This window comes from Phoxinus phoxinus (assembly GCF_949152265.1).
Source record: "Phoxinus phoxinus genome assembly, chromosome: 23".
Lineage (NCBI taxonomy): Eukaryota > Metazoa > Chordata > Actinopteri > Cypriniformes > Leuciscidae > Phoxinus > Phoxinus phoxinus.
Window position 1 is genome coordinate 15,949,445 of NC_136898.1, and position 12,916 is coordinate 15,962,360.

At 37.9% G+C, this 12,916-nt stretch overlaps 3 protein-coding genes across 4 annotated transcripts in view; 1 reads left to right on the forward strand and 2 right to left on the reverse strand.

Moving 5' to 3' along the window:
- Positions 1 to 602, reverse strand: part of nlgn2b (neuroligin 2b) — a 184,869-nt gene extending 184,267 nt beyond the window's left edge. The window contains exons 1-2 of the mRNA XM_079599436.1: positions 400 to 602; positions 26 to 125 (exon numbers count right to left, since the gene is read on the reverse strand). The gene's annotated coding sequence lies outside the window, so the exon portion shown is untranslated. The remainder of the gene's footprint in view (positions 1 to 25; positions 126 to 399) is intronic.
- Positions 57 to 10,901, forward strand: LOC306991523 (cornifelin homolog B-like). Of its 2 annotated transcripts, XM_079599458.1 has the most exons (8): positions 57 to 147; positions 457 to 502; positions 4,011 to 4,170; positions 4,482 to 4,598; positions 7,859 to 7,939; positions 8,521 to 8,634; positions 9,346 to 9,500; positions 9,893 to 10,901. In XM_079599458.1, exons 6-8 carry the CDS (start codon positions 8,529 to 8,531, stop codon positions 10,013 to 10,015), a joined length of 384 nt encoding a protein of 127 aa, XP_079455584.1. In that variant the 5' UTR covers positions 57 to 147; positions 457 to 502; positions 4,011 to 4,170; positions 4,482 to 4,598; positions 7,859 to 7,939; positions 8,521 to 8,528; the 3' UTR covers positions 10,016 to 10,901. The 2 variants fall into 2 exon arrangements, with proteins under 2 accessions (XP_079455584.1, XP_079455585.1); XM_079599459.1 differs by lacking the exons at positions 57 to 147; positions 457 to 502; positions 4,011 to 4,170; positions 4,482 to 4,598 and adding an exon at positions 7,560 to 7,601.
- Positions 643 to 3,258, reverse strand: LOC306991522 (uncharacterized protein). The gene is made up of 2 exons (XM_079599457.1): positions 2,646 to 3,258; positions 643 to 1,889 (listed from the first exon to the last, which is right to left on the reverse strand). Exons 1-2 carry the CDS (start codon positions 2,965 to 2,967, stop codon positions 1,786 to 1,788), a joined length of 426 nt encoding a protein of 141 aa, XP_079455583.1. The 5' UTR covers positions 2,968 to 3,258; the 3' UTR covers positions 643 to 1,785.
- Positions 10,902 to 12,916: the final 2,015 nt, after the last annotated feature.

Here is a 12,916-nt window from a genome sequence, read left to right on the forward strand (position 1 = left end):
ATATGTGGGACAAAATGTACGGTACTTTTCCTCCTTGTTTGGGTGTTGCTCTGCCACGGTAATCTCCTCGTTAGTCAAACGCTAAAAAAAACACGACAGGTCCTGCAAATGCAGACTTCAGTCCCCTAAAGAAAGTAAAAATAAAAGGTTGGTAGTTTTATTCTTCGTACATATAAGTGGGTCTACTACATAGTAAATATGGTTTCCAACGTTGTACCGCATGGTTTCATTTAAACGAGTCGTTAACAAGATAAAAGTATAGACACTGGTAAGACGCTTGACAACATTGCGTTTTACCCGAGGAAACATGCTACCACTTTTGATTTGAATCGTTATAGGATTAAACCATATCTAGTATTTGATGAAACATTTAAAAACATAAATGCTGTCAAGATTTACCTCAAAAAGTCTGTTTGATATCTGACGTGGTTTGGGTGTTTTTTTTTTTTTTATAAGTGGCGCCAACCGAAAACGATATGGAACCTCCTTGCATCCAGAAAAGGTTTGAAATTTCTTAAAAACGTAACCCACCTTCTAGTTCAGTTTTTCTAGACATTAAACTTTTAGGTTTGCAAGTAAACGTAGTCTAATGCCAATAAATGGTTAAAAAAAAGTGCAGCAGTAGGAAAATCTAACAAAATCCAAACGCAGAACTGTTTATTTCTTAGGGTTTGTTGCCATCTAGTGGCCGAAAATGGAACAGATTGACACTTTGACTCACAAAAACGACCTAAGCTTTACTTGTCATTTATTGAGTATGTCAAACTGATTTACACATTTATTATTTTTTGCATGTCCCTTTATCCAGTGCTGAAATACAAAATGCAAGCAACACATAAAACAATATAAATTATTCATACGTGCCACAGAATCATTCAGCCAACTGATCGAATCAACTTATTACATAGTTGATCAAAACTGCATAAAAATAATTTATCATGGTAATCAGGCAAGTGCATAGCTTTTCAAAGTGATAACTGATGCAACGTGCAATGTTTCAAAAAGCATAAAAGCATGTAAAGCAGCAAGAGATGCAAAAGCCTCTAGGAAAGTGATTCTCAACCAGGACGGGCAAAATGACTTAAGATTATACGTACAAAATAAAAAATTAAGAATAAAAAAAGTTCAAATTCATCTAACTGAAATAAGTTTAGTTCTGAAACCACTGGAAATTAAGCATATTATAACCTGTAGATAGTTTCTGTTATTTAAAAAAAACAGCTTTGAAATATCTTGTAGTGTACATGTGGGTGCTTGAATACGGTTGAATAAATAACAAAAGGTTGAAAACCACAACTCAATGAAGCAGCATATATTTCCAACATTTCCTGGTTTTAAGAGACAAACTGAGTACAAATACAAGAACACTGTGCTATTCTTAATTCTCGCCAACTGTTGGAATAAATAAAGTGAAGGACAACATCTTTTTAACAGCAGCACAAATCTGGACAGAGTGGTCTACAGTGGCTGGTCTTTACCTTTGGTCTGAAATATGTTGATCAGTCTACATACACACATTTCTCCCTCTGGGAGGTACGAGTGTCACACACAGAGCTCTGATCTAAGAAGCTACTACGCAACAAATCACCTGTGTGGCCGGTTGTAGGCTGACAGCTGCTGCCATGCGACTAGTAAACTACAGCTGAAACGCATGCGGATCTCGTGTGAATCTGATACTGGGAGAGGTGTCTGTCTTTTCTCCTGTTGAAAGCGTCCCGACTGTCCTGTGGCAGAAGGAAGCATTTCACGAATAGCTGGTCCAAAATATTAAGAATCTGGGGAGGCTCAGGATGGCTCATTGCTGAGAGGGACAGGTAGTGGTCCATTGTTGTTGTTGTTATTGTTGTTGTTGTTGATGACGTCATCCAGGTCTTCATCCTCTATAACCACTATGAAATAAAATTCACATCCTACTTTAAACAAAGGCGAAAATTCACAGTTGCAGTGTGTACAGTGTATAATCAGCAGAGCCGTTAATATATCAATATTCCATTAATTAAATAGATAATTTCATAAAAATTGCCTTTTGTCTCTCATGAACCATTGTAAACAATGATTTTTTAACAATGATTGAAAATATATCATCTTATTTATATAGTTTGTCAGAGAGTGAAAATTTTGAATGGTCATCTTTTTAAAATAGGCCTGAATACTTTTGAAAATTGTATTTGTAGAAATATTAACTTTAGGTTATCTTCCTTTTAAACATCTAGCGGCATGACCTTTTGCACGAGTGCAATATAAAACTGTTACCTTGATTTTGTAGTAGGCCTACTGATTATTAACAAATGGATGTTTGTAGAAATATCAGCATTGCATTCTTATTTTCAATAAACACATTGGAATATCATGACCTTGAGCACAAGGCTTAAATAAGCAATAAAACTGTCAACTCTGTTATGGACCCTTTTTTTATTATTATGTAGGTCTATGTATCTCTATCCCAACAAACATTTAATTTAGCTTGAGAGTCTCAATGCAATTACTTTTAGCACTTCCTTGATCTTCCTCAAATAAATCTCAATATAAAAATCACCTTTAAAAAAAAGAAAATTCACTCATTTCGTGGAGTGACCGTCCTAAAGATGGGGTGATAAATCATTAAAGTACCCATATCTAAATAAATGGAACAAAAACATACTCACCTCTCTTTGACCGTCCAATCTGTCCGAGTTTGGGGGCCCTCTGGCCTAACCTAAGCTGGGGGGATTCGGGGCTCAAGCAGTCCCTGTTGAACTCATCCCGCAAATGTTTCATCTGACACACCGAGTCAAGGGGACTCGGTTGAAGTTGCTCCAAGGGCGGCAGGAGCTCGGGCATATCCGCTTTGTCAAACATCCCTGCAGCCGGAGTTTCTTCCCGGTTTCCAGCGGTGACTGTGTCCGCTTCCCCGCTGCTCATCAACGCCTCTTCCGCGCCCGTGTGCTCCTTCTCCTCCTTCTCCCTTCCACCGCAACAGTACAGCATTCAGAGTGTATAGGACGACGAAACGGACTTAGCGAAGATACGTTTGTCGTTGTCTCTGCAGTGATCTCGTGTTTCATTCCACTTCGTTATTCAGGCGGAAAACTGCAGAATTCAACTGCTCTTGACCAGCATCCCTCGGTAATGATCGTCTTTGTGTTCTCTGTGATCCTCCAGTCAAACGATGCAGTGGACCGGATGGCGTAAAGCTGCACTCTGACAGTCACATTAGTCATTCACACAACAATAAATTATAATGGAGTTAATAAGAAACCTTAATTATAATAACGCATCACTTTATATTTGGTGTCTTTAATTTCCCTAAAAAAGGGGGGCCGCCCCGCCCCTTTAACCTATAGTTATTATAATTTGTTTTTTTTTTAAATGCTGCTATAAAGATGGTCACTGGGATAAGCAGTAACAGAATATTGTGAATCTTTCACTGTCTCTTATCACCTCTCTGTCTCTCACTGTATCTATGAAGTAATAAAATAAAGTTTAGCCTATCTCTCACCATTATGTTCTTATAGTATAGCCTACACACTGATTTCTATATTTTATATTAAATACATATATTAAAATATGATTTTTTTAAATAACACACACACAAACACACACACACACACACACACACACACATATTATATACAAAACCCTCTTGCTGTTAATGTTTAAGTTCTATAATAAATTGCACATTAGGACACTTCAGGACTAAATTCCAGTATTCCAATTTTGAGCATGTCTTTGGAAGGGCATTTCGTGATAAGTCAGGATATCCCAATCCAACACCCCCTTATGTCATAACTCTTGTATACTGCCCAGCTGTACTCCAGCTTACAATGTACCGACTTTAATCCTGGAACCAAACTAATAAATCCGTAGGGAAAGTTGTAGGCCTGCTCATCTTCAATCACAATCTGTCTCTGAGATTACTGAAGGGGGCAGAGCTCATCCTCTGCATTTTTAATTAGTGCTTTCAGTAAATACATTCAAAACTCCCAGAAAAACTCCATTAGTCTTTTTTTTTTTTTTTTTTTGCCCTCCAGGTCAGCTGGGCAACTTTCTAGAAGAGCTGCATGTGCTGCTGTCCTCATTCCCTGAGGATGGCAGCCCATAGTCTTCGGGGACTTCCACATCCACCTGGAGAAGCCTTATGCTGCAGATTTCCCCTTTCGCCTCTTTCGAACTTCAATGGCTCACCACCAGGTACTCATAAATCAGGCAACCAGCTTGACCTCATCATTACACACAACTGTATCTACTGCACACTACTGCACACTTCTGATCACTTCCTTATCACTTTTAATTTACACTTCCTTTTTCCGTATCACTAACCCCCTGCCAGTCTAATTCAGACAAAGCCTATGCTCCCTTTCTCCCTCCCACCTTTCCTCTGTTGTGTCATCCTCTCTTCCCTCCCCACCTAATTTTCATCACTAGATGTTAATAACACCAAAATACGCTTTATTTTCCACTCTAACATCCTGTCTAGACAAAATCTGTCCTCTCTCCTCCAGGCCAGCGTGTGCTACTCCCTCAAATCCTGTGGTTATCCGATGTTCTCTGTGAGCACTGGACCAAGCTCAAGGCAGCTGAAAGAAAATGGCACAAATCAAAAGATTCAGCTGACCTCTGTAAGTATCAGTCTTTGCTTACATACTGCCAAAATTTCATATTTTCACAAGATTACATTTGACACGCAAATTTTTCAAAACATTCGATTCCCTCCCCCTTCATCTTACTTACCATCTCTTTAACAGCTGATGGCTTCACTAACTACTTCACATACAAAACTACAACCATTAGCAGTCAGTTCTCAGCATCACATACTCAAACCAACCACACTCACAGATAACAATCTCCTCTCATCCTTCTCTTATCCTCTCTCTCAGAAGAACTCTAAAAGGTTGGCATCTCCAGCCACCCTACCCCCAATAGACCCAATCCCATCACACCTACAAGCCATTTCTCCCACACTTCTGCCATCACTTACACACATCATCAACACACACAACTCGGGCATTTTCCCCACTGCATTCAAGCATGCTTGGGTATATTAAACTGCACGGATTGTTCTGTGAAAGGAAAGATGATGATTAAAAACAGTTTGTTCAAGGGTTTTCACTATGAATGGGAGGAAAGAGACAGGTCTGTACATTTTTAGACCTGTCTCTTTCCTCCCATTCATAGTGAAAACACTTTAACAAGCTGTTTTCAACCATCATCTTTCCTTTCACAGAACAATCCGCTGGACGATCACCAGACAGGTTTTAAAAGCGGTCACTCAATCGTGCCTTGCTGTTGGATACGGAAGCTTTGCGGATTGCAAGAGCTGATTCCAAATAATTCGTTTTCAGTCAAAATCATCAGTTCTAGACCTGGAACTTTCGACATTGTTAATCATCAGATCCTTCTGTCCACCCTCTCATCACTGGAATTCCACTGGTTTGAATCTTACCTCACAGGTATATGTGTAACCTGCCAAACGCTTTAGATATTTCCTCATGACTCTATAGAAACTCTAAAAGCACTGAAAACAAAAGCCACATCTTGCTGATGGACAGTCTTTGTTAAACGTTGTGCAATGACTCCCTGGGGAGGGAAGGTATTCAAAACACATCATCAGATCACTGGGGTACCCCAGGGATTAGTTCTTGGACCTCTCCTCTTCTCCATATACACTACACCACTGGAACCCCATTATAGGCACATGATATCTCCCATGATGACACACTTTTCACTTCAACTAAAGTATATTCTCAGAGACTACCTGGCGGACATCTCGGCATGGATGAAAGAACATTACCTACAACTCAACCTAGCAAAGACGGAGCTTCACGTTTTCACAGCAACCCTGTCAGTCCAGTACAACTTTACCATCCGTTTATCAACAATAATCCCATCAAGTTCGGCCAGGAATTTTGGGGTAATCTTTGATGATCAGCTGACCTTTAAAGACCACATTGCTATAGCATTATCATGCAGGTTTGTACTGTATAACTTCAGGAAGATCAGGCCCTTCCTAACTGTGCATGCAACACAACTTCTTGTCCAGGCCCTTGTGCAATGCTCATCTCACTGGACTTCCGTCATGTGCAATTAAACCTTACCTAATAATAATGAATATTATTAATAATAATAATACAGTTATCCAGAATTCGACAGGCTCGACTGGACTTCAACTTACCCAAAAGAGCCCATCTCACCGCTGCTTATCTCTCTGCATTGTCTCACAAGTTCAAGATATTGGTGCTTGTCTACAGGATAGCCACAGGCTGCACCCTCCTATACCTCCACTAGGTAGGGGACAGATTACGAGTCGTGCCCTCCAGGAGCCTCTGGTCTGTAAGTGTGCAGCACCTTGCATCACCATCAGGCACAAAATCACTCTCAAGAATGTTTTTATTCAATGTTCCTTGCTGGTGGAATGATCTTCCAAACCCTATCCGGACAGCCGAATCCCTGACAATTTTCAAGAACCAGCTGAAAACTCATCTCTTCCGTGAGCACTTAACTGCTGCCTGCTGAATAATAATAATACATAATCAATTTCATTATTCATCCACTTATGCTCTCAACTTTCTATTCTTCCTATTCTAGCTTACTTTCCTGAACGATGGCTGAAACTTTTTATTAATAGCACTTCTCGTGTTTATAGCCTCATTAGATGAATCGCTTGTTGTATTCCTCAATTCAAGTTGCTTTGAATAAAAGCATCTGCTAAATAAATAAATGTGAAACAACTAAAGATGCTGCATCGTGGGAAAGGTACAGTATGCCAGAATGAAGGAAGAAGATAAGCGAGGATTATTTGTTGGCATACCTCCATATACAGTAAACTATTTAACTTGCCAAATGCTTCAGCTATTTCCTCGTGACTCAATAGAAACTCTAAAAGCGCTGAAAACGAAACCCACATCTTACTGATGGACATTCTCTGTCAAAAGTTGTGCAATGACTCTCATCGTCATTTGAACATTTCTGCATGATGTCAAGACATGAGTTTCAGCAGGTCCGTTCTTAATATATTGCATTTTTCATGAGTGAGAGGCACTTATGGGAAATGTTTAATGGATGCTACTGCTAATAGGATTCCTTTACTTCAGCAGAGACAGTTCAGAAGCCCTTCTAAAAAAAAAAAAATCTGCTGTCATCTGCCGAAAATTCTGAATTAGGAAAAATATCAATGAGGAAGTCTTCAGGTTTTGTCCTGTTAGAGATGTTGCTTGGCTATTTCTCCCCAGTGACTGTCTTTGAATTTAAAGTCATAACATTTGAAGATTTTTAAAGATTATTTTGTGTCTGGATATATTTCTGTCTTACTGTAACATTTGAGACAGGCAAAGAAGCAGGCTGGGATCCACATGCAGTTTTATATTTATTAAAGTAGAGTGAACACAAAGTAAACTGGTAGAAACACAGTAAACCAGAGAATGTCCATTCAATGACTGAGAGAACAAGTGAAACAAGGGGTTTATATATACAGGCAGACAAGCTTAACAAGATAACAAGGGGGCGTGGCTAATAATAAACATCTGGGGAGACTAATCAACATTAAACCTATAAATGCTGCAAAACATGGAGCAAGACAGGAAGTAACAGAAGAGTCCAGGAACATACAAGACAGGGGAACACAGGTTGGAGTCATAACATTTATTCTCTGAAGCTGTGTTATTTAGTGGTTTCAATGATGATGTTGCCTGTGTCGTTCCTTATGCACATGTCTGGATTCTTCATTTGCAATTGAGCAATGCAGAATTTTTCTCCACCCTGTTTTCTGTATTTTAAGCGTAATGCTAAAAGGATGCTGCTGTGAACAGGTCAAACCGGTTGAGGAGGTTTCCTTTAGAGCCAATGTGATGACACTTTTTTTTTTTTTTTTTTTTGTTGCTAGCCACTCCGTTGAAAAGCAACATTGTGATCACAAATTTAGAAACCGCAGATCCTTTCCAGTAAGCTGGACCTGCCAACACTGGTAAGTGTAGATTTTTCTACAGAGATATGCAGAATCAGAATTCTTTCATTACTCTCATCTGCATTTTTACGATGATTATTTAATCTTGTTTTAGGACTTGAATAGTTTTTACTGTGACTGTCTCTTTGAATGCCAAGTAAAACTGTAATCACTTTTAATCCGCACTCTTATATCAAGAAAATATAGCGGTTTAAAAAATGTAAATGTATACAATATTCAATTTAAAATAAGTGTCAACTATGTAGAAAATTAATAATATAGTAAAATATTATGGAAACCGCTTACAGTACGGCTTCCTTTGTTAACATTTTTGGCTGCATTAGTTAACATGAACTAAGGAACAATACTTCTACAGCATTTATAAATCTTAGATAATGTTATCAAATCTTAACATGTACTAATACATTAAGTTTAAAAGGGTTAGGATTGTATCTGTTAATGTTAGTAATGCACGGTGAACTAACATGAATTTTTTTATTAACCAACATGATCAAAGGTTTATAAACGCTGTCACACACACTCTATCATTTGTATGTGATACCTAATCATATCATACTTCTCTACCTGTTGTACGTTTGTAGTTGTAAGCATGTCGAACTCCATGGTAGTCATGCAGCCAAAGGCTGTTATGATCTCTAGTCATTCTGATCAGTGGGGAACAGAAATCTGTGACTGCTGTGATGACATGCCTGAATGTAAGTAAAGTATTGAGTAAAATTTAAAGGTTACACTTTAATTATATGGTCTGCTTTACACATTCTACTAACTATGAGCAACTTTGCAACTACATGTCAACGAACTCTCATTAGAGGATTAGAAGACTAGTATACTGTTAGGGTGTTGGGGTTTAAGTTGACATGGGGGACCATGAAAATTAAGTGATATAAGCAGACTATCTAACTCTAATGATAGTTAGTTGACATGTCCAAAGTTACTTACAACTAGTAATGTAGTGGAATTAAAGGGAAAGTTCACCTCAAAATGAGAAAGCTATCATTAACTCACCCTCATGTGATTCCAAACATGTGACTCCCGTTCTGGTAACACTATTTTAAGCTGACGTAGTTACACGTTACTACTACTTCCTATAGTAATAACAGTTAAATATGCACAATTACAAGGAACTAACCGTAACTTTGTAGTAAGTAGGCTGTGTGTAGTTAATATTACTTTGTACTACTTTGAGTAAGTAACTAACCTTAAAATGTGTAACCGACTTTCTTAGTGTAGTTTTCTACACTCGGTGTGGTCATAGATCAGAACCATCTTAAAGTTCAGAGTCAGTTTCCCTGAAGCATCCTGCAGAATCAACTTAAATGTTTTGATTTATCTGCTCATATCTTTATAGGCTACAACATAAGGTAATGTAGGCTAATACATATTATGACCTCCCTTTCTGTAAACAGGCTGCTTTGCTTTCTGGTGTTTCTCGTGTTTCACGTGCATAAGTGCCAAGAAATACGGTGAGTGCTTATGTCTCCCCCTGCTGGACTTCTGCGGGTGCGTCCCACCCATAACTATGTCCATGAGGGGGTCAATGCGCCAGCGTTATGGCATTAAGGTGAGAATCACTTTTCTATCGAAATTTACTTTAGTTACATTTAGGGGATACCAAGGCTATAGTTGTCACAGACTAAATCCCAGCCAAAAGTGCAAGCACACAAATGGGCTTGTTTAAACTTGTCTAACTAGAATCATTTTTGTAAATTCCAAACTCTAATTTCAATACCATCATACGCCAATTAGTAGTAGGCTATTCATGAGAAATTGAATGTTTCTCATTCTTTTTTTCTTCTTCATAAAAATCAGGACAAAGAACGTTATCGCTTATATATATATATTTTTTTTAGCAATTGCCATATATTTTGCCATGTACACAATGTAAAAAATGAGTGTAATAGTGATGTAGACTTCTAAAGATGTAACGGCTATATTACAAATGTTCATTTGCAGGGTGATATGTGTAATGACTGCCTGATGGCCACATTCTGCAGAGCATGCGTTTGGTGTCAGATGTCACGAGAGATGAAGACCCGAGATCTACAAATCACTCTTATTGGTGCCAGGAGTTTATAAGTGAAGTTCCTAAATGACTGCTGGTGTTGTGCTGAATTTCAACCCCCGCCAAATGATTACCCTCCTAGCATTGGTAGGTATAAGATTAGTTGTGGGGGAGGGGTTAGGATTTAGGCAATCAGGTACTGACTTTGACGGGGGTCGAAATTTGCCACAACACCTGTTCATAAGCAATGGCGAGTTATAAAATCAAAATTGTGAGATATAGCCTAGCCTAGGCCTAAACTCGCAATTGCGAGTTTATATCTCACATTTCTGAGAAAAGATCGAAGATATAAACTTGCAATTGCGAGGGGAAAAAAAATTGCGAGTTTAGCTTTAGCCTATCTTGAGTTGCTGCTTTCTCGAGTCGAGCCCCTCCAGTCCAGACAGCAAGCCGAATCATTTTACTTTAGCTTTTTGGGGAAACAAACTCGCGAATGTCTTTTGAAGTATTTATGGGCTACTATGTGTGTAGCCAATATACTACTACTAATAAAAAAAAAAATCATAAGGAAAATCTTTCATGTATCTAATATACTATATGTCATTAATTGATTTGGTCATTTATTGATATGAGTTGCTTTTATAGGAGGCTTATTTTAAAAATGAAGATTTTATATAAAGTTCTGATGTAATTTGATGAAACCGAAAGAAAATTAATAAATTTAGTAAATGTCTGTATTGTCATCAAACTTTGAACAGAACATAAGGAGAGACATTTTGGGTTAGTTATGGTATGATAAATGTGTATGAGAAATGTGTATCGCTTTCCATCATATGTTTGCTTTTGCCAGTATTTTTTTTAAAAAATATATATGCTATTTTTCACTTGTGTTATACAATAAATTATTGATCAATTTCTGGGACTTTCAATTTCATGTCTCTGGAGAGGTGTGTTAGGGACGTGGTCTGAAATGTAGTCATAGTTGCATATCAACCTCTATGGTGGACTTTAGTGTATTATCCTATACCTTGCCACCAAGTGGCAAGCTGTTGTAGGCTGTGGAGTTGTTACCCCTCCAAACCAAGATGGCTGACGTCCAGTCAAAATGCCAAGTTGCTCAGAAATATCAATCCATTCCTTTTATCCCAGGAGACTCTAGCAGGTAAAAAAAAAGTTGTTGCATCAAGTAACATCTAAGCAATCATATTGTTAAATTTTCAAGTACTTTAGATTGGGAGGAAATTCTGATTAATCATGTCCTATTTCAGCTAAAATTCATATTACAGCGACAGTTGTTCTTAAAAATACTTAGTCTGCAGTAACTTTAAATAAATGTATCTACAAAATGGTGGATGCCGAAGTATGATTGGTCAGATTACCTGTCAATCAAGCTCCCTGTGACCAAATAGAGCTGGTAAGTCCCGCCCCCTCCGCTAACCCCGCTGGACCTCAAAGTTGAAAAACCGTCAATGCAAGTGAATGGGAGAAAAAATTTATTTTCTGGTCCCGTTTGAATTGTGCCATGAATTTGAACATATGTTGACTGTGAATTTTTTATATAATCTTTCGTGTGAAAAATGCTATAATTTAGCGGGTACAAGTTTGATACGGGTAGACTTTGTGTGAGAGCACTTTGTGGACTACAACTCTTCGCTGCTGTCGACGCGTTTGAAACGTCAACACCACTAGCTCACGGCTCTAGCTCACGGATCCCGCTAGACATGGCTGTGTCTTTGGTGCACTTCACCGCCTTCTTTCAGGGAGAGGACAAAATCGTTGAGGTTGGCGAAAACCACGGGTAAGTCAACTTTATGTGGTGACGTCACATAGGCGACATGTAGTCTTTCTCGTTATGTCTTTTCCACAACTCCTAGCTGACGAATCATACCATACTGTCAAACTTGTAACATGAAAGATTATATAAAAAATTCACAGACAACATATGTTCACATTCATGGCACAATTCAAACGGGACCAGAAAATAATAATTTTCTCCCATTCACTTGCATTGACGGTTTTTCAACTTTGAGGTCCAGCGGGGTTTTACGGAGGGGGCGGGACTTACCAGCTCTATGTGTTAATTCAGAATTGCGAGATAAACATGCAATTCTGAGAACAATTACAAAAATTGTAGCAATTACCTTTTTTATTATTATTCTGTGGCGAAAACAAGCTTCCATAGATTGCATAAAGCATGTTACTTGTAATGCATTATTCTTCTTTTTACATTAAAAAGTAATATGAATACGCTATGTGTGTTAAGGCCTACTTGTAATGCGTTAAAAACAAAAACCCCAACACTGTTAATTTCAGATAATAAAAACGCCTGATCGTTAGTTTTTCCACAGTCTGAAAACATCAATAGATCAATGTAGATTTCAGTCTGAGGTTTTCTGAGAGAGGAGAGCTACTGTAGAAATGTGTCCATTTTTCCGAATCATCCGCTAATAAGAGTAAATCGACATACTCTGGTTGACTGGAGCATTTTCTGGACTGAGATTGTCATAATTCAAAGCTTTAATGACCCTATAAGTTTTATTAAACCATCACAATATGAGGAAAATATATATTTAAAATGAGGGAAGAGCAAAACACTAAAATTGGTTAAGGTATTTATCTGACAAAATTATTAGACAAAAAGGGTTGTACTCACTGATCTATATCATTTATATGGATCCGTGGGTCCGATTTTTAGGCAATTCTACGAATTTTACGAGGTGACTAATTCGTAGCCTACGAATTCATACGACGTCACCCGTACGATTTTTTAGCGTTACAATATTACAGCTACAGGTTTTATTTTACTCTGAAAAAAAAAAAAAGCATAGAAAAAAAAAAACTCACAGGAAAAAGCATGCATTGCCTACAACATAATCAGTTATTAATATTTATTTGGTTCTCTCTTGTTTTTGCAAGTGTTCATAATTTAAAAAGGATGCTAAATGCTTTAATTGCTAAAAAGGATATCCACACTA